This window comes from Crassostrea angulata, chromosome 5, assembly GCF_025612915.1.
Source record: "Crassostrea angulata isolate pt1a10 chromosome 5, ASM2561291v2, whole genome shotgun sequence".
NCBI lineage: Eukaryota > Metazoa > Mollusca > Bivalvia > Ostreida > Ostreidae > Magallana > Magallana angulata.
Window position 1 is genome coordinate 24,468,507 of NC_069115.1, and position 24,332 is coordinate 24,492,838.

Here is a 24,332-nt window from a genome sequence, read left to right on the forward strand (position 1 = left end):
AGAACTGACAGGTTAACTCCTGCCAGGGGAAGAGCCTGGGGTGATCTTCGAGGGCGAAGATCATTTAAGAGGGGAGGAATGTGTCGGTCAGACCGGTTTGAATACCGGCGCCAGATAGCTCAGTTGGTAGAGCACCTGACTAGAGATTCAGGGGGCCCGGGTTCGAATCCCGGTCTGGTCCATAATCATTTCTCCCTTCCCGTTACATTTGGTGCCGTGACCAACCCCTAGAACTGACAGGTTAACTCCTGCCAGGGGAAGAGCCTGGGGTGATCTTCGAGGGCGAAGATCATTTAAGAGGGGAGGAATGTGTCGGTCAGACCGGTTTGAATACCGGCGCCAGATAGCTCAGTTGGTAGAGCACCTGACTAGAGATTCAGGGAGCCCCGGTTCGAATCCCGGTCTGGTCTGTCATCATTTCTCCCAGCCCGTTACATACTCAACTATAGGTCATAGAGGGTCCTACATATATGGCACACCAAATTCACAAAAATGAGCTAATCATAGTTTCACAGTCGATAAACTAGATTGTAACGGTTGTAAACTATAATGAACAGACAGAAGACATAAATCTATATTTTACATCTGTAAACCATAGTTACATACCTAAACCATAGTTAGCAAGATTATCTATGTTTAGGAAGTGTAAAACTATAATTAACACTGAAAACAACCATTACTGATTGCAAAACATTAGTTTATCTGACAAATGTCACGAGTGTGAAACTATGATTAACAACTGTTAACCATAGTTAACAAATGCAAATTTAGTTTACAGATGTGAATCTATATTTATCAGCAAAATCGATCATTAACTTTATTTGCAGAAAAATAAACTAAGATTATTTGTAAACTTTAGTTAACAACCGTTAAATATGGTTTTGCAGATGAAAACTATAATTAATGGATCGTAAATTATAATTAACAAATTGTTAACTATAGCTAACAATAAACTATTGATAAATATAGTTTAACATCCATAAACTATAGTTAACAGTCGATTAACCTAGTTTATAATCTGTGAAACTTTATCTAATGCCGTTAATCTATATTTTACATCTGTAAACCATAGTTAACGCGATCATCTATGTTTCAGAAGTGTAAAACTATAATTAACTATAATTTATCTGATAAATATAGTTTTACGAGTGTGAAACTATGATTAACAACTCTTAACAAATCTAAATTATAGTTTACAGATGTGAATCTATATCAGCAAAATCTATTGTTATAATGTTATTTGCAGACAGATAAACTTAATAGATAATCATTTGTTAACTATAGTTTAAAACCAGTAAATATAGTTTTACAGATAAAAAGTGTAGTTAACAAATCGTTAATTATAGTTTGCGGTTTGTAAACTAAAGTTAAAATTTGATAAACCAAATTTATTAAATGTTACGCTCATTTTTGTGTATTTGGCGAGCCATATATATAAAGGCAAACAAATATAGATCACATCCCAAATTGTCTGAAGAACCCTCATTTGAACAAAAAAACATGATGAAAACCTTTGGTGTAATGGAGTTGATGTCTTGACAAACTGCTCAGCCCATTTCTCCAGGTTCTCTGCCAATCGGACTTGGACTTCCGACAACATGGTGGAAATATTGAGGAAGTGTTTCTCCAGTCTGTTGATCAGAGGGATGGGGAACTTGCTGTATACAATATTCTTCTCTGCAACAACTATCAACCTAAAGGTGGAGAACAAAAATCAAATAATTTGGTTAACCTTATCTCGTATAATGTTCAAGCACAAAGAAAACTGCTAGTACCTGAATTTCTTGTGAACTCTACATTTGACTCGGTGAGTTCCCAATCCCAGGTCAACATATCTCTCACCTCCAAAGTACACATAATACTGAAAAAGAATCAGAAAGTTATGTAATAAATAATACTCAACATTGATCATTTCTCATTTAAATGAGCAATAAAGAACTCAGATATGCATAAAAATGTCTTAATATTTATGAAGGTGTCAATATCAATTGATATACAGAATCTCAGTTGTTACAATTAAAATATCCATACTCCTAGTTCACTGAAGTTAAACTATTGTATTTTCATTTCGAATTCATTTTCAAGATAAGAATCTTAATTCCATAAGGACTGTCATGATTTGGCTTCCAACAAAGCTAGGCTATCAATAGTAACACATATTAACCTGATTGAGTGCGTCGTACAGACTCTCGTACAGATTCTCCAAGTTCAGTAGGACCACCGTGTTCCCTGTCTCCATACACACCTTGATACGGTTGATGTTTCTACACACCTGTAATATAAGTATTGCCCAGTCAGTTTCAACAAATACACAAAACTTTTAAATTAATTATTAAATTTTGTTATATTCTTACTGCATATCAATAAACTTTTACCTCTAAAAAGATAATATACAGGATTAATAAACCAATCTTTATTTGTGATGACTTCATTTCGCAGGTTTGAAGGGATAAACTGGTTCTTGGCAACATATTTTCACGACCAAGCCCTCATCAACATCAGATTTTGTTATAAGAACCATCTCACAATAACTTATTTGTGGCAAGAAATATTCAAGATGATGAAGCTTTTGTGAATCTCACGAAAATTGCTAGCTGGCAAATGAACATAAAATATTGGTTTACAATACTTGAGTCATCCTTCCATAAATTTCAGAGGACAGCCATTCATTACCTGTGTGTATTCTTGGTCACTTGGGAAACTGCTTCCAAATATGGTGATGGCATTCTTCATTGTGAAGATCTTCTGCTGTAACACTGTCAGGGCTCCGTAATTCTCCGTCAGAAGCAGCAGATACCTCGTGTCACTAACAAATTTATAGATTTATTTTCATATTTTGTATTGTTTGATTGTTTATACTATAGGAATTTTGATGCAGCCATTTAAATGTATAAAATTTTCTCTTTGAGACTGTTAAAACTGAAAATTACCGATTGACCTTCCTAGATAATCAAACCAATATACTAAATCTTTATTAGGATCTTCATGAATTTGAATGGTATATAATTTTTATCCAACTGGATTTGAGTTTTCTATCTTTGACCTTCACAGGTTTCTATTTTGATATCAAGAGTTCAAGCTGAATGTTATTACCTGTCCACTCCATCTCCCTTCAGACAGGCTTCAATCAGACCAGCTGGACTAATGTCAGGATCATCAGCGTTTGCCTGAAATTTCAGATGTACAATCTTGAAAAAATGCAACCTTCTATGTATCTTCCAGCTGGACTTATAGTCTACAGTCTGGATTATCTTTGGAAGGCTGAGAAAAAAGTTATGAATGCATTCACAACTGTTACAGTGGTATCGGAAGCATATTGAAAGTTGGGGGGTGGGGGGTGGGGGGGTGGGGGGGGGCACTAGAATTATTTGAGTTTTGATATTTAGCAATACACAATATCAAATTATACATTAAAGAGTATACATCAAATCTTACACACGTTAAGATCAAATGAAATAGAGTAAGATCAATTTCAGGAGAGAAAGATAATAGACATTTTGTTATTACTTTTGATATTTTTTCCACTCTGTGTAGATTCTGAGAGAAAACAGCTAGCGGGTCTTGACTCCCAGAGTGCTCGAATCCTCCAAAGTTTCTTTTGATGCAGTGTTGGAGCATCAGCCATGTTGGCTTCTTTCTGTTTTTCTTTGCAAAGCTGTACACCATCTTAATCAAACTGTAAAGAAAAAGCTTTTCAACGTCATCTATATAAGTGATAAAGATTAAGTATGCTTCAGTTAGATGTCTATTCAGTTTGGTAACAATCTACAAGGCAAAACAATTGCACACCCAAAGACAAATAATTGCATGAAATACTACACCTGTATGTAATGAAACTTTGTAAAAATACAATTAATATACTTTTAGTATTAAATCAAACCTATTTTAAAATCCTCCTGCAAGTTTTTTTTTATGTTTTAAGCAACCTTAAAAGAATTGGTTATTTGAGTTACATGTAATCTGATGTTTGTGAATACTTAGTGTATGTTGTCATACGGATCGAGCTACGCATTCATACATCAATACTATCTCAAGCATGATAATCTATTTTAAGTTATCTAATATCAAATTGACTTGCCAAGAAAAGGACATAAGCTATGTTGATCAATCTTTAGCAAAAACATAAAGTAGTTAGTTTCATTTTTATCAAACCTGTAGAAATCTCTTAATCCATAGAATTCCCTTTGTGAAACTACCATTCCAAACACTTCAAGATACGACTCAGCCAGCGGTTCAATTAATGGCTTTATCATCTTCTTTATGCTTCTTTCTCCGGAGCATATACCACTATAATAGAGGTGTAATGAATATATTAATTACTTCAACTCTGCCCTTGCACCAAGAAATCAAGAAACTTTGATTTGCATATTAAATAACTTTAAGATCAAAGTCAAAATGTGCACTATCAGAATGTGCCCAAGTGATTGGAGCTTAACAAAGAAGGATACATTACTCTGCACTTTCAATCAATTCATCCAAGTCGGGCACTTCTCTCTGCACCAGAATTCCTCGGTTCATTTTGGCTGGATCCAAAGCCCAGTTAGAAATCCCAATGAATGCTACCTAAAGACACAAACATGACAAAATCAAAGGTAACTATTTTCCAGTTACTTTAATTTTAAGGTCACTGATAGAAAAGCACTTTTAAACTTCAAACATTGTTGTAAAAGCTGCTTAAGCTGTGCATCGATTAATATTATAAGATACCTTCATATGCTCTTCTGGTGTTTCATCACCTTGACAGCCATCTTCTAACAAAGGATGCAATGTCTAAAGCAAAACAAAAAACAATTTATGGACATTTATTCAGATTAAGCTATTTCCCTTTAATTCAAGTTGTACAAATACTAAAAAGACCTTCAAATCATTAACAGAGAAATGTGTGATTGCTTTTATATATCTCTTCTGAAGAGATCTCCCAGCTATGAAGGTTGTTGAATGTCTCTGACCTTGAGGGGCATTCTGGGAGAATCCTCAGCCAGCCCCACTTCATCCAGCACCACCACAGACACGAATCTGTTGAGGTCTTTGTCCTTCTGGTACATGGCACACTGGCGGAAAGTTCCCACAATTCCCTCTGGTACTGACAGGGGACTGCACTGAAAGGACACCATTTGTACCTGCAAAGGAACCCAACAGATTATACATGATTATTCAGAACCAGTCATACCAAAAATCATGCACTAATTTTCCACAATTCCATGGGTCATTGCAAATCTGGTTCAACCAGTATATGACTAAATTTGATAATAGATGATATAAGCACTGGCAATTTACAACAATGAACAGCAAGTCTTCACCTGTTTATAATTCCTGTAGACCTCTGTATGAGCAGCATTTCCCTGCATGGCATCAGCCACAATGGTCTTGGCCAGGGACTTGGAACTTCCGGGTTTTCCCACCAGGAAGAGGGGGATCCTGAGTTCTATACAGACCACCATCATGAAAACGTTCTCTCTCAGGGCCTGGTTCTTAGCTATGTTTGCTCCCAAGTTGTCGATCTCCAAGAAAACATCCTGACATCTGAAAAAAAAAATTCAAACTGTACAATCATGAAGATATTTTTACGAAGCAAGTTCTCATCAGGATATCATCAAATACCGTATATCTGGGTTTTTTCGTGTGTCACAAAATTTTTGAAAATAGGTGAAGTGTTGGAGCATTTTTAATTTGCGTCAGTCATTTTTTGTGATTTAAAAAGTTTCTTATAGAAAATGATACAAGATATAATTTATGCGTATTAAATTATTTGCAATTTAAAAGAGATGGCGAAAAAAGCGAAAATTAGATCATCGCGAAAATTACCGGATATACAGTATATTAGTGTTAACCAACTTGAAATGTGAGTGTTAGATAATCCTCAGACAACTGTATTTGATATATGTACACTGGACAGAAAAGATGTGAAAGGCAATGATGAAATTGTGATTGATAATAAAAACCTTGTTATGATATCTGCCATCTGATCAGGACCTTTGGGAAGCACACAAGGGGGTCGGAATTCTCTTACAATTTCCTCTCGGAACTCCTCCCTGTTTTTCAAACAAGCCTGATAGCAGACACCCAGAGCAAGGACAAGGGATTTAGTCACATCATTTACTGGCTGTAAAGAAAAGTAATAAGAAACACTTCAGATTAGATTAATAGTAATTGTAGAAAATGCATTTATTTACCGTATCAGAATTTTTCAATCACACTCTATATGAATTCTAATTTTTTGATGAGGTCACATGTCAAGGATTCAATGACACATACTAGTGATAACCTTGACCTTTATCACTGCAAAGCAGTCCCTTTTTACAGAATGGAGGTTTGTTACGACTTGTCTTCTAACCTGATGATGAGTGTGATCTTCCATCATCATTTCTTCCATGTCTTCTACTTCTTCTACTTCTTCATCAGAGTCTGTTTCTTCCTCCTCTTCCATCAAGTCGAACAGATCAGTATCTCCTTGGGTCTGTCTGTAGAACCAGCTCATCACCTCCAGAACTCGCTCCACATCTCTCAGACTCACAAAACTACACTCATCCTAAAAATAGAATTCAAGTAAAACTCAATGCTCTGGACATCATAGTATTGAGAGAGATAAGACCTCTGTAAATTTATTTTACACGAGTACTTAATTCCGCAATTCTACCGTTTTTCATCAAATCATGAGAGCATAAGTTTGCGAAATTCAATATTTAATTTTTATCATAATTTCATAGTCTACATCTATTCAAAAAATAAAAGCAAGATTTTAAAATTCATGAGATGTGTCTCTTGCGATTTTACACGGATATTAATTCCTCGTGTTTGATTAGGAATCTATATCCATAACTAAATCTCATAACTTCATTTTTCTTGGACGTTTTGCAACATCTGCAATTGCTGCTAAAATCAATTTTTTTAATGCAATTATCATTTCAGTAAACTTGTCCATACCCTCTGACTTCTCATGAATTCCTGGGCAGACGTCAGAATATGGCTGACAGCTGTGTCTAAATTAGGCTCATTGGGTAGCTTTCCTCCTCTTATCTGAAATCAGAAGCAATAAAAGATCATTTCCACTTTTTCATCATTTTGCTGACATAAATAATGAAAGCATAGATATATAAAAGCAATTAGAAAATTTTAAAATTTAGATCCTAGAACAGCAATGAATTCAATTGTACAAAAATTATAATAAGTCAAGTGAATCATAGTATGAAATCTGACTAATATGTTATTTGGTTTTCATTATGGGTTTACGACATCAGCATTGTCCTTACATATCTGAGGACCATCTGTTTGATGTACATCTCCTCCACTTTGGTGTCCAACTGACCAAAGTCCCAGACCAGGGGTAGCATGCTCTGGGGGAGAGGCTGCACTCTGTACACCAGTCTCCTCATGGGAACCCGACCTGTCACACACATAGAAACAGTTAATTTACTTATCACTGAGAGTAAACATTCAACATGAAAGTACATAACTATGTTTACTTGTTTGTTTGATAACACTTACCCATTCTGTCTGTTGTTTTTTCTGCATCCACATGGTAACCCAATCCTGCCTGTTCCAAACGCTTGATTAAGTCCTCGGAGTGTCTGTAAACAATATTAAAAGGTATTTTATTCGAACTAAATCAAAAGGAAAACACAGTAAATTATATACATGTACAGAGAAAAAAAAAGATGACACACTTTCTTTAAAAAATATATAGAGGTCAATTGAAAACATTTTAAGGACTAGAACAACACAAGACAAGTATAATATTACATACTTTCTGTAAGGGTTACAGGCGGCCACGATTTTGAGGGACTGACACAGTTTCAGTGGTTCCCCCTCCATAGCGTGGTCACACATGATCTCCTTAATCAGACCAATGGCCTCCGTGGTGTTGGCCTCATCAAAGAACAACACTGTGTACAGTTTCTGTCCATAATTAGCCGTGTTCTCCTGGGCAATCCTCTCGGCTTCCTCCACTTTTCTGATGATGTCACTTCTACGAGTGCCTCCATGGACCTATGTAGAATCATAATTATATTGAAATTGTGTGCAAAAAAAATAAATAGTTCTATCTCACAAAGCAACTGGAATAAAAAGCTTTTCCTATTATTGTCTTGTGTATAGAAAGCACTTCTGAAAAGGCTTACAGAAAGTTTTTAATAAATGAAAAATATCTAATATTAATGACAATACATTCAATGAATATCTATATGTACCTTCATCAGCACCATGTTCTGTACTTCCACACCAATAGGACACTGTAGTTGACACATAAACTTAACAAGCCGGGTCTTTCCACACCCGGTCTCTCCCATGATGATCACTGGGATGTCACATCTAAAACAGAGGATTGACATAAAATTAACTCTTTAAAAACACAAACAACTGAAATTTCTTCTGAAAACAATACTTTTTATCAAATTTGAGCATATAATAAACACTTTTGAATTAAATAGGCAAGACAAACTCTTCAAATTACTGTTGCACAAATTGTTAACAGACCTAAAGCGCATATAGATAGCCAGAATTTTCTTCACATTATCTGTTGTAAGTTCATAGGTCGGGTCAGGGTCATAAGGAACATCTACCCCCATCACACTGCACAGCTTGCTCAATTTTTCTTCTCTGTTAAAAAAAAATTGGTGCCATTATCTCCTTCCCTGTACATGAAGAGCAAAAAACAGCAGAGAAAATTCTGAATAAATATTATACGAAAGGTTCCATCTTTCATACATCATCATAATTCGATGTCAATACCTTGGCAAACTGTCGAAGTTTTCATTGATGGGGACTCTGTTTCTCGTAAGTGCATCCTGTAAATTCCTCTGCATGATCCCTGTTTCAAGCAGTGTCCCAGTCTGGGCATCCACAAGGTTACCGGTCTGCCGCTCAATGTTGAAGCCCAGGAATGTCATGGTAATGCGGTCCATGTTGAAGAACAGGTAGGGATGGGGGCTGTAAAGAAATTTTTGAATGCTGGTCAAAAGTGGAGACATTTTCAAACATAGATTGGATTATCTAAGAATCTTTGCTGAAAATATCAACTTTCCAAACAAATAATGCATGTACCAGTTGAAAAGCTCATTGATCTCCGAATTAATAATTTGATACCTGCTTTCCCAAGTCCTCCTGAGCTGAAACTGTTGTAGATCTGCCTCATCATTTTCCTCCTCTTCATCCACTGAGTCGATCCTCTTCAACATCTGTATGGGGGATTCCTCACTCATATTCAGGGATCGAGTGGCAAAATCCTGTACAAATGTGTTAAAATCTGAGATCAAGCAGATTTTATAAAATTGCTGTTTTTAAAAGAATGTAGATATTTAAATGATTTATATTTTGATAAAAACTACACAAGTTACAAATTAAAGAAAGCCAAAAAATCAAATACTCGAGACATCTGGATGAGGAATCTCAGAACAAACTGAGCAAATCCTGGAAGATCTTCTGCAGCTGCTTGGGAGAGATAAGCCGAACTCTCAAAGTCCACCAGCTGAGTGTTTAAGAACCAGACAAAATGGCGTAATTCTGCCCAGGATGGGTCAGGAATTCCACAATGCCTGAAAATAAAAAGAAGATGGGTCAGGAATTTCTCAGTGCCTATCACTGAAAATTTAATTTATTTGTTTTGTTTAGTTTTATATAGTTTAGTGGCCACAAGTATAGAAACATTTTCATAAAAGAGCGATATCAGAAACATTTGATGTTAATACATATAATTCATTTCCTTTCCTTCTTAAAAATATGTCAATATCATAGAAGAATGGTCTCTAATCATGATGTCAGGTAACATGCATACATGTGTAACTGTTTAATGGGGCATGGTCACGATTTTAGTCAAAAATTATTTTTCCGATTTTATATTTAAAATGCTTAAGTAAGGCATTTTTAATAGGCAACCAAAATTTGAGTGTCATTTGTTGAGTTATAAGCGAGTTACAGAGCTTACAATTCCTCGCTATGTAAACAAAGCTTTTGTTTACATTTTGAATGTTGAAGTGAAAATTCCAGTTTTAGACCTTAAATGAATGTTTTCATTGTTAGAAACTGTTTATTTATGCTTCAAATGAATAAGAATATAGATAAATCATCTTGAAAAAGATTTTTTACTGGTATATTAAACCTATGTAAACAAAAACAGGACACAAGCCTTGTGTACATGACGAAGAATAGTGAGCCCTGTATCTTGCTTAAAACTCATTGACCGGCACCCCAATTTCATTTGATCATTAGAAATGCATTCATAAAGCATTGTTAATAATAAAAACAGAAACATAAAATATGACAAAATTGTGACCATGCCCCTTTAACCTATATTGTACACACTATGTCTTTTGTCTTGAACAGTGTCTACAGACATTAAAAATTACTTATACAGTGTTCATAGACATTTATAATATTACTTATAATAAACACTGTACAGACATTTATAAATACAAATAAGCAGTGTCAGTAAATGTTGATTTGATGTTTACTTGTTTTAATCGTGTCTGTAAACATTTATTAAAATTTAATAATAAGCAATGTCTGTAAACATTTCCATTACTTGTGCAGTATCAGTGATGATGATTTATTAGTGTCTGAAGACATTTAAAAATACTTTAACAATAGGGAGTTAAAAAACTTGTACAGCGTCTTTAGACATCTATCATTACTTTAGCAGTGTCCATGCGCGGATCCAGAAAATTTTTCCCGACCCCCCCTCTAGATCCGCGCATGAGTGTCTGTAGACAATCATGATTTCATGGTCAGTGTCTGTAGACATTAATTTTATAATTACTTGAGCAGTGTCTTTAGACATACATGTATATAATTACTTGAACAGAGTCTGAAGATATCTATTTAACATAATCATTTTTTGTACAGAGTAGGGTTTTCAAACATTTATAATTATTTTATCAGTGTCTGTAGACATTTATGATTACTTGAGCAGTGTCTGTAGACATTTGTAATTATTTGACCAGTGTCAGTAGACATTTATGATTACTTGAGCAGTGTCTGTAGACATAATTACTTAAGTAGTGTCTGTAGGCATTAATGATTACTTGAAAACCATCTGTAGATATGCATAATGACTTGATCAGTGTCTGTAGACATTTAACAATTATTTGAGCAGTGTCTGTATGTATTTATGATTACTTGACTAGTGTCTGAAGACATTTATCCTTACTTGATCAGTGTCTGTAGACATTTACCATTAGTTGAGCAGTGTCTGTAGACATTTATCATTACTTGATCAGTGTCTGTAGACATTTAACAATTTGAGCAGTGTCTGTATACAATAATGATTACTTGAGCAGTGTCTGTATGTATTTATGATTACTTGATCAGTGTCTGTAGACTTTTATCATTACTTGACTTGTGTCTGTAGACATTTATCATTACTTGACTAGTGTCTGTAGACATTTGTGATAACTTAACAAGTGTCTGTAGACATAATTACTTGAGCAGTGTCTGTAGACAGGTGAGGCGGTTCCCCTCAGTCCTTCTCATGTCTACGTCCCCAAGGCCTCGGTTCATGTCCAGTCTGTACAGGTATTGGAACGGCCGCTGGAACATGAAGCTCCTAAACTCCGCAACATCAAACAACAGGTCACTCTCACCAATGTCTGCCAGAGAAGGGAAGTTCACTTGGCAACATTTAAATTGTAAAAAAAAACTTCCAAGGGCATTATCAAACTAACAAACTGCAGAAATGAAATGCATTTGCAATAAATGAAGGTATAAATCATCTCTATTTCTATGTAGCTTGTAATACAAGATTTGACTGGCTAATAAGCCTGATGTAAGTTTAAATACCCCCGACTTCAGCCAGAGGTAAAAAAGCTTGATATCACAATGCATTAAATGTGACATCATAATGCATAAATTAATTGGACTTGGGGGGAAAAAGACTTGGTTTACATAGGAAATAAATTTGTTATCCACGGCAGGTTCAATCAAGGGAATACGGGGATTTACCCCACACAACCTTTGGCCTCAGGGTGTGTGGAATACAATCCGTGGTATATACAACCGTGGTTGAACCTGGATATCTAATTATAAGAATAGAGGCCCTTACCAATAATATCATCTTATTCAAAAACAGCATTCTGATCATAGAATGGTAGAGTTGATAGATGTATCTCAATTAGCTAATATACTGTAATCTCAATTAGCTTAAAATATATTTATGTAACCTTGACCTTAGAGAAGGAAATGTATATTGAATCTTTCAATCCTTTTTTGAGGAAAACATTTATACATGGAAATTTCATGGTTCTTAGTGGCTTATTACTTTGCTCTTTGCAAATTAATATATCATACAGTATACCTGTACTTAACCTTTAATTGACTTTGAAAACCTTATAAATCCGATTATCTGTATTCAACCGATATTACGTCATGTTTCTTTTATAAAATCAGCTGAAATGAAATCTAAGTAAGAAATGAAAAATAGTTCGCATATTTCTTTTGATATTTCGTTGCATATGTAGTACCTGGAGCATTCCCCTGGTATTTCTTGACACTTTCTAATGGAGAGCGACAGGTTACGTCTGGTAGAAGGTCCAGGCATCTGTGCATGCACTTTATATAGCCTCTCTATCAAAACACAATAACTTGGGTTATTTTCCTGAGTTTGCGCTTTTTAAGTGAACTAAGGGTAAGTTCTTGTTTAAAAATTTGCTATATCACAAATTTCAGCACGGTAGGCATTTAGAAAATGACTTTCTATTATATACTTTGCATCTATCCAGAGGGTCCAGCATGAGGTTGGGGACAGGGTTTGAGTAATAAAAAATTTACATTTAGTGAATAAAGCCTATAAAGCAGGCAAAAATATCTCTATTAAATGTCACTAGCTTGTCGATAAGTCTAATGCTTTTATTAATCCCCAAATTTTGAATTACATGTACTAAGTATATTGACAGTGAAAGTTTTTAACAGACCTGATCTTGGAAGTCCCTAGCCAGGAGGGGCATGGTCTCCACTATGTAGAGGTCATAGGGCAGCTTTCTCCACACATGACCGGTGCTGTTGGTGAGACAGCCCAGTATCAGTAACTGGAACAGCAGGTAATCCACACCCTCCTGGACCTACATAGTATGTGTAGAACAATAAAGTAAGGACTTGTATCCTTTTCTCAGATATTGATAAGGCCAGTGTTCTATGACCTAAACATACCATGGACACTATCCGTATGCAATTTGAAGACAGTCAGTACACATTAATGGATCTTAAATTAAAGTATATCCCTTAGACATGGTGCTGTATTCTGCGGTCTCATTGATAAATAATTTTAAAACATAATTTCTCTTTTAAACATTGTTTGTTTTAAACAGAGCTGCTTCACTAAAAATCAACTAGTGTCAAACCACTTTGCCAGTAGGTTGGTTGCAAATTTTATTTACATACATGCATATTGTACCAAGTCTTAGTCTAAAGTAAATTTGATTTTAAAGTAAATGATGCACTGGATTAATTAGTCAGTTACCCTTATTTATTTGTAACCTACACAAAGATAACACCAGTTGGCCAATTTGACAAAGATCCCTAAATAACAAGGGCACCACAAAGCGGAGCATCCCCTCACGACATGACTTGCTGTAGGGGTAAAATGCATTATTTAGGAAAATACCTATAAATTTTTCAGATCAAAATTTATCAGATCGAAATAAATATGACATAAGTATTTCTAAGTATTTTATCCTAATTCCCAAGCTTTGTGGTGTATAAATTGGGGAAGGGGGGGGGGGGGGGTTACATGTATGTGGTTGCACAATTTTCCTATTCCTAGCAGAAACTCAACACATGTACACATATACTTTAAAGTTAAATAATTTTGATTCATTAAGTGATATTCAGTTTTATAGAAGCATACATAAACAGTCCGAATATATTATGAAACGTAGCTGAAGATCTAGCGATCTGTAGTCTGCTCTGATGGACAATTCTATTGCTTGTGGTATGTCAACATATAGTAGATATGCAGCTATCATTAATATGAAACAATCTTTGTGTGATACATGTGCGATATCTGTTAAAGTCTCCTCTGAATTTTGGACTAGTTCTATTGTATTAAGTAATACGGGAAAATTTGTCCAAAAGTCGACTGCTTGTTTCGTTTTTAATCGGATGACTTTAATTTCTTGCCCGCTTCAACTTTTACCTACAGGCAATATTCTTACTTTCCCATAATACAAAACGTTTGGGTTTTTTTTACCTTTACTAGATTAAAATCCTAAAAATATCAAGTTGTTGATTTGAACTGCATACGGTAGCGATTTACTTAAAGTCGAACATAAAATTACAGGAAATGTCTATTGTCAAGTCATACATAAAATTCATGTTTTAACTTCGCTGTTTTACAATAATTTAAAAAGTATTGAATCAATTGACTTGAAAATCAATAGAGTTTGTTCTTTTACCATGCCAAAGAAGTGTACAAAGTTTGATGAATATTCATTGGAGGGTTTTCATGGCATTTTGCTAAAGAGCTGACAATGGACACCCATACATACATACACACACACGCACAGCAGCGATGCTATATCCCCCTCGCAACAAGTTGCACAAGGGGATAATAAATGTCACTTTAAAGAGGGCTAGTTGGTTGTGGCCATTTTTAGACAATATTCATATCCTTTCAAAAAAAGAGCTTTGCCTTATTGACTTCTTCTTTAGTAAATGATAGATCTGATAGTTTCAGCCATTAGCTAAAAAATTAAGTTGGATCTGATGGAAATTTGTTGACCACCTAGCTTCCTTAATTTACATTTATAAAAATGTTTGGCAAAATAAGTAAATCTGAGAGAAAAACCTTACCTCATGAGACAAATCAATGTGAAACAATCTAGGTTCAATTTTCCCAGGATGCAGTGTGTTTTGTAGAAGGACAGACATAATGCTGTCAATGTTGATCTCCCTCTCATGGAGTGGAATGGACACCACTGCTTTATTAGTTCTAACAACACCAGAGTGAAGACTTTCGAGTTTTTCAGCCAACCTTTTCTTGTGAAGGGTTTTACCAACTCCAGCTCGCCAGGACTTTACCACTCGGACTGTGCAACTAGAATGTACAATAAGGTTGCTTTCAAAGTACTTTGTGTCTGTATGCAGTCACAAAATATCTGACAAATATGATGCAATATACCCCAGCAGTAAAAAAGATAACTAACTACAGAGAACAATAAATTTGTTTTGAAATTATCCTTTACATTAATTATGCATTTTTCAGCCTTCTTACTGCTTCGACCATTGTTAACTTGGCTACACTTAATTTCCATTCTCTCTCTCTCTCTCTCTCTCTCTCTCTCTCTCTCTCTCTCTCTCTCTCTCTTAACCTGTCCTTAGCCTTTTTCACAGATTAGACTTTATCTATAAACTTGAGCAACACTTACTTCTCATTGTCGGCCTCAGCTGATGGCCTTACACGAGTTTTCTTGAGGTTAAAGGTCAGCTTTTCTTTGATGTATTCTGCCGTCTTTTCATGTGAGGGAAGTGGTATGGGAGGACGTCTGTATTTGTCAAGGGCTGCCACGATTCTAGAGTGGTTCTCTCTCTCTGTGCTACACACCACCACCAACTTGTAGGGAATGCCTACAAATCACCACCATTATAGTTAAAGCATAATAAAAGTGCTTATTTATATAAGACCAATATTCAAAATAATTCTTAATACTGACAACCAAATTTCATTCACGTGCAAGAAATTTCATTTCACAAATATTTCTCTCAGTGAACCTATTAAAATATGATGGGTTTTGATAAGATTTGGTCACATACATTTGTCATTCATCTGAATTTAATCGCAAAATAAATTCATGGCGAATTATAGTTGGTTTACAGTAATTGCCATGGATAATTCATTGTTATGTACACACTATACATTGCTATATATTAAAAGAAGTCCAAGTAATATAGTACATTAAATAACCTGGTTATCATGTATCTTTAATGCTATGAAAACAATTGCTACAGTAAATAGAGCAAGTTATAAGATCCATTGTGAAATTTTCCCATGTAGTGACCTACCATTTTCTGTTGCCCTCTGCATATGGTAGTCTAGTCTCCTCTCGCCCCTGTCGCTGACCTCATAGTCCAACAGATCTCCACTAACAAGACAGTGGATTCTGTCAGTGGTGTCAAACACCGCCCTCCTCCAGAATATCTCCACCTACAGTGACAAAGCAGCAGCTTACCACATTGTAGACAGATATTTTAAAAGTATATTTGACGGAGGTAAAAATTGATAAATATCCTAGATGACATCATCATATTTGACCCTTGACCTGTTGCTATGACCTTGAAATTTGTTTGACATAAAGCTTAAACACTGGTGGTGGTTGTGTCCAAATTTCAAGTCTTTCAAAGAACACAAGTTACGCATTTTAAAATGAGATAAGGCTTAATTGCACAAACATCCAATTGTATGTTTCAAAATTATCAAAATTAGTTGTATCTCAATTTTTTTTACCCTTGAGTAATTGATGGGTATGATTTATATATTTTTTCTTAAGATGATGGATTGAAATTAATTTTTACATAATATTAAGTCATTATTTTCTGTATTTGAGGAAATATTTCAAATAAATAATTTCTGGGGTGTTTCGTACTACCTTAAAGTCAAACAGTTTTGGGCAAAGATAACAAATTCCTCAAAAGAAGCATTACACGTACTAACAAAGCATTGTAAAACTGGCATTTGAAAAAAAATTATCCTTTTCATTATTTGAATTAAAAGTGCATGGAATATGAAATCTATTTAAGGAACTCTTTTCACAAATATGTGTATATAGAAAAGTATCTTTGAACCTCATCCAGGGTGGTATGTGGAGTGCACATCAGGATCTCATCCGACTGAGGAAGCGGCTGATCCGAATCATGGCTGTATATTGTGAGTACAGTGTTTAGAATCTCATCTGCAAGGTTTACAGAAATACACACAGTGCAGAGAAATAAAAAGAATTTTTGTAAAAAATATAGAATATAGCTGTAAAATAAAAGCATATAAGCTATACCTTGAGGACAGAGCAGCAGATTAGGAGCACCTCTCTCAAACCCAGGTATTAATAGTCTGCTCACTGTAAATGTTTCTGAAGAGAAAAAAAATAAAAATACCAAATTTATTAACCTCTTGCAAATCAAATAAAACTTGTAAACAGATAGCCATGCTATGACCTTGAATTGCTAGTATTACATAATGGTCACTATGATATTTATGTGTACCTAGATGCTGCGCACTGAATGGTGTTAATGATAATTGACAGAATGAACTCTGTGACTCTTGTAGCAATGCGTAGTATTCCTAAATGATGTTATGAAACCAGGTGCATAATACGGGCAGAATAATATCCAAATTGAGAGTTTAACAACATGTGACCTATTTGGCGATTCTGTGTCTGCAACGATAGCTCTAGTATTCTATATTGAGTCATGTATTGTGTATTCTATATATTAACCTTTGTAACCTTTTATGCCGTGTATGAATGAACGTATTGTGAGTAAGTGATGCCTCATACTAGGTGGGGGGGCTCCGAGACCCAGGACTCGGAGACCCACATCCTGCATCCAGACTCTTTGATTGGCAGTTTTGACGGTTTTGTTACTTTATTTAGGAATAAAATATTAATCTTAATTTTGAACACTAAATGTTCACTCATGATCGTCGTATATGGGCCGAACTAGTCAAAACTGTCCATCATAAGTAAAACCTTATATATACCCATATGAAATGAGATTGTGCAGACTCCTGATTTGGGCTGCTATTAGCTGATGTTATTGTAATTATACGATCACGCTTAATAAAACCGCTTGAGAAAGAAATACTGGACTTGTCATCCATAAGCTTGAGCTGACCCTCAATAGGATCCTGTAAGACAGAAGGCTTACAAACTTTTATATCTATAGTATTGCAAAGGTAATGAGTCTAAAATTAAAATCAAATATCATTTGACCACTTGAGTTTTAAAAAAATGTTTACAAACCAATTGAAACTTCCTTGTTAATATTACTGACCAGTCTCAGCGAGTCTCCTCAGAATGATCCCGAGATGTTCCACACTGAGATAATCCGACACACTGGAGGAGATGGAGGACAAAAACTCACTCCATAGCTGTTCCAATTTCAGTAACAAAGTGTCCTCTTCAGTTCTGCAATAACTACAGTTTATGACATTTGATCTTCCTCAAATATCACAAGAACCTTGTTTTATTTTAGAACACAAAGAATGTCAATTTGATAACAAGTCTCAAACTATTCTGTAAATCAACTTTTAACGATTACTTTATTCTGTGATTTTCTAATGCTAAACTAGTTCACATCAAGTAATTTTTGAGATTGAGACTTTATAAATGATATTCAACATACTTGAAAAGAATAATAAATTAAAAACCCTTTAAAATTATTGTGGGGAAACCTTTGTTGTGAATATATCTTGCAATATTTTTCTTGCATCCAATTATACATTAAACTTTACAGCATTTTGACTCAATGTGCATGAGTCCAAAATCTTTCAATTGGCATTTGACCTAAAAAAAAAGGATTTTTTAAAAATGAGTCTCATTGTAAAAGATGAAAGTTTTCATATAAATGATACAAATATTAATCAGATTTTGACCTCAAAACCAATACGTGTCATGAGGAGTTTTGGTATAAAATTGATTACAAAAAGATATCTCTGAGGTAAATATAAAACATATGCAAAGCTTACATTTAACTCCTTCAGAGCTGGCCAGGGTATAAAAAGTAAATGGTGTGTGATTATAAAAGTATTACAACCAGAGAGGATCTATCAATTCATGAACTTGAAATCTAATCTATCGACCTCATAATTAAAAGCGTTCTTCATTAAAGCATAGAGATCATTGACTTTTGATATTATTTCACATAACATGATCAATGAAAAGTTAACTTACCCTTTGTCATACTGGAGTCCAGACAGGATGTTCTGGGTGATGTCAGAGATGTAAATCCCAGGTTTTGTCCAGCCCTCAAACTCCTCGATCTTGACCTCCACTTGGTCCTCGCTGACCTCTGTCTCCATATCAGCCACTACCAGGTCCTCATGATCAATGCACCACACAATTCCTGTCAATACATTATCTAATAAGTGTGTACACTTTCTCAGCGAAAGGAAAAGAGTAAAAGATAATACATATATGAAATAATGACCCCAATATATTTGGGTTTTTAATTTAGCACACACCAATATTCCTTAATAAATGTAACCTCAAAGAACATCTTTTTCATAATCACAATTATAAGATTTACCTTTCAGGGTATAATGTTTACATATACAATATTTCATTTATGTATTTAGAACTCAGCTCTATATTTTCAAGTACAATCTAAAAGTTCAGTCAATCTAAAATCTTATCTTAAAGTTGCAAACTTCAAGTTGGCCTTTCCCCACTTTAATCTGACGTGAAAACAACAATTCAAAAGTCACTTGGCCATACCATGTGTCATATGATACATATATATATATATATATATATATTTGTTATACTTTCATGTTAAATACTGAAATCTGATTGGTTAAGACGCAGTTAATAATATTTACTATTACCCTCAGCGTTAGCAACGCACTTGGCAACGGGTAACATTAAAAAATGTTACATGCGCGAAAATTATGCGCGTACGGTTCGCTGTAGAATTCACGTTATTCCTATATAAAAGCAGTAAAATTTTCTTAAAAATTTTAAAAAAGACATTCAGTATAACAAAACAAATAGTGCCTGTTTGGGAGGATAACAGTTGAAATTGACACCCCTCGAAAACCATTGTCAACCTCCGCTTCGCGTCGGTTGACAATGGTTTTCTCGGGGTGTCAATTTCAACTGTTACCCTCCCAAACAGGCACTATTTTTATATATATATATATATATATATATATATATATATATATATATATATATATATATATATATATATATATATATATACACCAATGAGTATGTTTGACCTGTATATGCCAATTTCCCTAAATTATGAGAATACATTATTTCTAATCACTAAGTTTTTTCCTGGACTGTGTTTACCTTCCTCAATGTTATCTGGATCAAGTCCACTTTTCAGGGCCTCTCTTGCCAATTTATCTGAATAACCAGAATTTACAATTTCTGCAATGAATTTTGCAACAGCTATGGCCTTGGTATTGTCTTCTTCATCAGGGTCAACATCTTCTTCCTCCTCTTCCTCTTCACTGTCTTCCATTTCAACTTCCTGCTCAGCCTCTTTTTGAGATACATCACCTTTGGCCTTTTTCAAAGCACCAATCAAATCCATTTTGGTGCAGTCATGTTTTACAATGGATAACAATGGATAAATGAGATTAGATGGTTCAACTTCCCCTCCCATTAAAACCAGTTCTTTTTGTAGAATGACCATTTGGTCAATAGTAAAGAAGTTAAGATGTTGATACTCATCCCTTTTGTGGTCAATGTATTTCAGCCATTCTTCCAGACACACTTCCATGAACTTTGCCAGTCTAGGAATAATGGTACTGACATCATCCCCTTCATTTCTTCCACCTTTTAACTGTGTGCACCCATTACCACTGCCAAATTTTACAAAGGCGCAAACTTTACGTGTTGGATCACACAAAAATTTAGCCTGCCAGTTTGAGAACAACACACATCCAGAAGATACTAGTTTAATGTAGACATTACATAGTCTTACTATTGCATCGAATACCTAAAAATAAAATTATACAAAATAATGACCCCAAAATAAGTATTGGGCAAATACCTATATGGTGCCCTTCAAATTCATAGATATATCTATGGTGATGCTATATTAATAACACATTTTAAAATAAATAATATGATTGTTTACTTTCATAATGATTGCAAATTTGTACTCTCAGTTACTGGCTTAAGGTCATAGTGCAATAAATACCAATCATTTTCATTGAGAACGCTCAACAACCAAGAACTCCTGCACAAAATGTTAATTTTAAACTTTAAATTAATAAATATCAAGAGAAGAACAGTATCTTACGATGGTGAATCGGTCCACATCATCCTTGCCCATCTCTGCCTTGCCGGCCACCAGCATGAGCTTGCTCTGTAGTTCCTGCAGCTCCTTGTGCTTGTATTTTCTTTGCACCTTACACTTTCCAGTGTCCTCTGAGTCTTGAGTATCTTCAGTGTTTTGGGGATCTTTTGCGTCTTCTTGAACATGCAGCTGGAGTACATTTTCCAAAGTCTGCTTGGCAAAAAGAAGAAAATGAAATTTTGCCAATTGTTTGACAAAATTATGTAAGTTTCACTTTGTAGTTAGTTTCAGTTCATAGTAAACCAGTCTAGCTAAATTTCCAAAATGTGAATGCCCAACCCTATTTCTTCTTTAGAGCATTCCATAATATTAAGAATGCATTCATTTGGTAACAAGTTCACAGCAGAGCTTTCTCTCACACAAAGAATTTTTTATGTCTTGGGACTGATATGACCCTTTTCTGGTTCCTCATTTTAAGTTAAAATATGAATTATTAATAAGACAATTATAATTATACAAGTTTCTTTCCTGATTGTTCAAAAGAGTATTGTTTCACATCATTTTGAAATTATTTGATTGACTAAAATTAATGTGTCATAACACCTCAAAGCCCCAGCAGGCAGCCAGAATTTAAAATGCCATCATTAATTTTACATTTGTTTGCACTTTCTAATTTTTTTCAGTTAAAGGGACTTTACTGTGAAAAAAATCATCAGACCTGGACCACATACAAACTTGACCTGCATATTCCTATGATGTATCCATACATCAAATTTGAGTTACTGTTGAATTTGTGTGACCGTTGCTGAGATATTGAATGATAAGTTAATGATGACAAAATGATAATGGAACAAGAGGCCAATTGGCCTTAACGGTCACCTGAGTAGCATATATCCCATACACGAACTTGTCATGGAGTCTCATATATGCATCTAATTAATTAGGTTTCATACTGGAGTAAAAAAATAATAAATTTGTAATGACGACCACATTTCAAAAAGAACTGTGAAACCTATTATTTTGGTGAAAAACTAAAAGATCTGGTCTACAAAATCATGAATTCAGTTTTCCTTTCAGGTGTGTGGGAGTAAAGAAAATAATTTTTTAGCGTTATATGCATTAACATCTATACATCCATTTTGGCCCTGTCCTGGAGTCAAAACCCATCCTTGAGGGGAACATGAAAATTAAAATTTCAGTAGAGGACTTCCTGGTAAACATAATTATTAGTCAGTTTTTTTATACAGATGTGTGAGAATAGAGAAGAAAATTTTTAAACATTATATGCATCAACACCATATTGCCATAATGCCCCCCCCCCCTTCATGTCCTGAACCCCTGACCCAGGGGCCATGAATTTCACAATTTAGGTAAAGGAGATTGTGGATATCATAACCATGTATTCAGTTTTTTGCCCACATGTGTGGGAGTAGAGAAGAAGATTTTTTAAGATTTAAAACATTTTTACTATATGGCCATATTGGCCCCACCCTAGAGCCTGAACAACTTATAAAGGGGTCATGAATTTCACAATTGTAGTAGAGGCCCTCATGAACATCATAACCATGTATTCAGATTTTTGCTCACATGTGTGGGAGTAGAGAAGAAGATTTTTTAAGATTTAAAAAAGTTTTACTATATGGCCATATTGGCCCCACCCTAAAGCCTGAACACCTAACAAAGGGGTCATGAATTTCACAATTTTGGTAGAAGGCCTCATGGACATCATAGCAATGCATTTAGTTTTTGACAAATATATATGGTAGTAGAGAAGAAGATTTTCTAAGTTATAATACATTTTTACTATTTGTCCATATTTGCCCCACCCTAGAGCCTGAACCCCCAACCCAGAGGTCATGAATTTCACAATTTTGGTAGAGGGCTTCATGGACATCATAATCATGCATTTAGTTTTTAACAAATATATATGGTAGTAGAGAGGAAGATTTTCTAAGATTTAATACATTTTTACTATTTGTCCATATTGGCCCCACCCTAGAGCCTGAACCCCCGACCCAGGGGTCATGAATTTCACAATTTTGGTAGAGGGCTTCATGGACATATATGGTAGTAGAGAAGAAGATTTTCTAAAATTTAATACATTTTTACTATATGGCCATATTGGCCCCACCCTAGAGCCTGAACCCCCGACCCAGAGGTCATGAATTTCACAATTTTGGTAGAGGGCTTCATGGACATCATAATCATGCATTTAGTTTTTAACAAATATATATGGTAGTAGAGAAGAAAATTTTCTAAGATTTAATACATTTTTACTATTTGTCCATATTGGCCCCACCCTAGAGCCTGAACCCCTGACCCAGGGGTCATGAATTTCACAATTTTGGTAGAGGGCTTCATGGACATCATAATCATGCATTTAGTTATTAACATTAATATGGTAGTAGAGAAGAAGATTTTCTTAGATTTAATACATTTTTACTATATGGCCATATTGGCCCCACCCTAGAGCCTGAACCCCTGACCCAGGGGTCATGAATTTCACAATTTTGATAGAGGGCTTCATGGACAACATAACCATGCAACCAGTTTTTTCCTCACATGTGTGGGAGTAGAGAAGAAGATTTTTGAAAATTTGGCTTTTTTTGCATATTTGGCCCCGCCCGTGGCACCCCAGGGGTGGTAGAGCCATGAATTTCACAATTTAGATTCTTCTTACCATAGAGATGCTTCACACCAAAAATGGTAACGATTGGCCCGGTAGTTTTCAAGAAGAAGTTAAAAATGTAAAATTGTTAACGCACGACGCACGACGCACAGAGACGGACGAAGACCAATTGCAATAGGTCACCTGAGTGACTCAGGTGACCTAAAAATTGACAGAATGGGTTAACACTATATGCCCTATCATTTTAGGAGGCGAGAGGGGGAGGGGACATAAAAATTGGACCCTATCTTTATTCTGACTCCTTTCTTTTCTCAAGCTTTTTTCACAGTTATACAATTCATGTACCTATTTGGTTAATGTTTACAAAACATTTTTTAAAAATGTGTCAGATTTTTTTTAAAACAATGATTGCACAAGGCTTTCTTCCTATGCAAAACTGAACCTTCAGCTCAGGGGAGCTTAAAAAAAAGACAAACTAAGTGACTTACATTTATATGAATGTGTCATTTAGCTCTGTAAGATGGACCCTTCTACCAGAGGTCATTACATTTAGCTGAAAGTTATAATACACTCCAAAACTTACTGGTTTATCAGTGGTCAAGTTTGGACCTATCTTCCCCACCACATAAATTCCAACAGAATTGATAGCTTCTGCTTGTCTCATGGATGTCACTTCTACAGAACCCTGAGCAGATTTCACACTGTTCAGCCATTCCAACTGTCTCTTGGTGTCAATCTATTTCAAAAATTTTAC

General features: G+C 35.0%; 1 protein-coding gene and 1 non-coding gene across 2 annotated transcripts in view; one reads left to right on the forward strand and one right to left on the reverse strand.

Moving 5' to 3' along the window:
- The window catches only part of LOC128182983 (E3 ubiquitin-protein ligase rnf213-alpha-like), an 82,678-nt gene that overhangs the window by 25,578 nt on the left and 32,768 nt on the right, over positions 1–24,332 (reverse strand). Inside the window, exons 15-49 of the mRNA XM_052851766.1 lie at positions 24,162–24,314; positions 20,953–21,159; positions 19,992–20,646; positions 18,867–19,038; positions 17,968–18,101; positions 16,971–17,045; positions 16,765–16,871; positions 15,985–16,126; positions 15,351–15,549; positions 14,776–15,019; positions 12,900–13,046; positions 12,450–12,552; positions 11,414–11,579; positions 9,362–9,530; positions 9,082–9,221; positions 8,728–8,925; positions 8,473–8,595; positions 8,187–8,307; positions 7,745–7,986; positions 7,486–7,568; positions 7,251–7,384; positions 6,925–7,017; positions 6,335–6,529; positions 5,943–6,103; positions 5,301–5,523; positions 4,950–5,120; positions 4,708–4,770; positions 4,454–4,563; positions 4,153–4,287; positions 3,508–3,676; positions 3,094–3,167; positions 2,674–2,806; positions 2,165–2,272; positions 1,776–1,861; positions 1,512–1,694 (exon numbers count right to left, since the gene is read on the reverse strand). Of these exons, the coding sequence (XP_052707726.1) occupies positions 1,512–1,694; positions 1,776–1,861; positions 2,165–2,272; positions 2,674–2,806; positions 3,094–3,167; positions 3,508–3,676; positions 4,153–4,287; positions 4,454–4,563; positions 4,708–4,770; positions 4,950–5,120; positions 5,301–5,523; positions 5,943–6,103; positions 6,335–6,529; positions 6,925–7,017; positions 7,251–7,384; positions 7,486–7,568; positions 7,745–7,986; positions 8,187–8,307; positions 8,473–8,595; positions 8,728–8,925; positions 9,082–9,221; positions 9,362–9,530; positions 11,414–11,579; positions 12,450–12,552; positions 12,900–13,046; positions 14,776–15,019; positions 15,351–15,549; positions 15,985–16,126; positions 16,765–16,871; positions 16,971–17,045; positions 17,968–18,101; positions 18,867–19,038; positions 19,992–20,646; positions 20,953–21,159; positions 24,162–24,314 (5,618 nt within the window). The remainder of the gene's footprint in view (positions 1–1,511; positions 1,695–1,775; positions 1,862–2,164; positions 2,273–2,673; positions 2,807–3,093; positions 3,168–3,507; positions 3,677–4,152; positions 4,288–4,453; positions 4,564–4,707; positions 4,771–4,949; positions 5,121–5,300; positions 5,524–5,942; positions 6,104–6,334; positions 6,530–6,924; positions 7,018–7,250; positions 7,385–7,485; positions 7,569–7,744; positions 7,987–8,186; positions 8,308–8,472; positions 8,596–8,727; positions 8,926–9,081; positions 9,222–9,361; positions 9,531–11,413; positions 11,580–12,449; positions 12,553–12,899; positions 13,047–14,775; positions 15,020–15,350; positions 15,550–15,984; positions 16,127–16,764; positions 16,872–16,970; positions 17,046–17,967; positions 18,102–18,866; positions 19,039–19,991; positions 20,647–20,952; positions 21,160–24,161; positions 24,315–24,332) is intronic.
- Positions 110–182, forward strand: Trnas-aga (transfer RNA serine (anticodon AGA)). Its single transcript has one exon. It is a non-coding gene; the product is annotated as a tRNA-Ser (tRNA).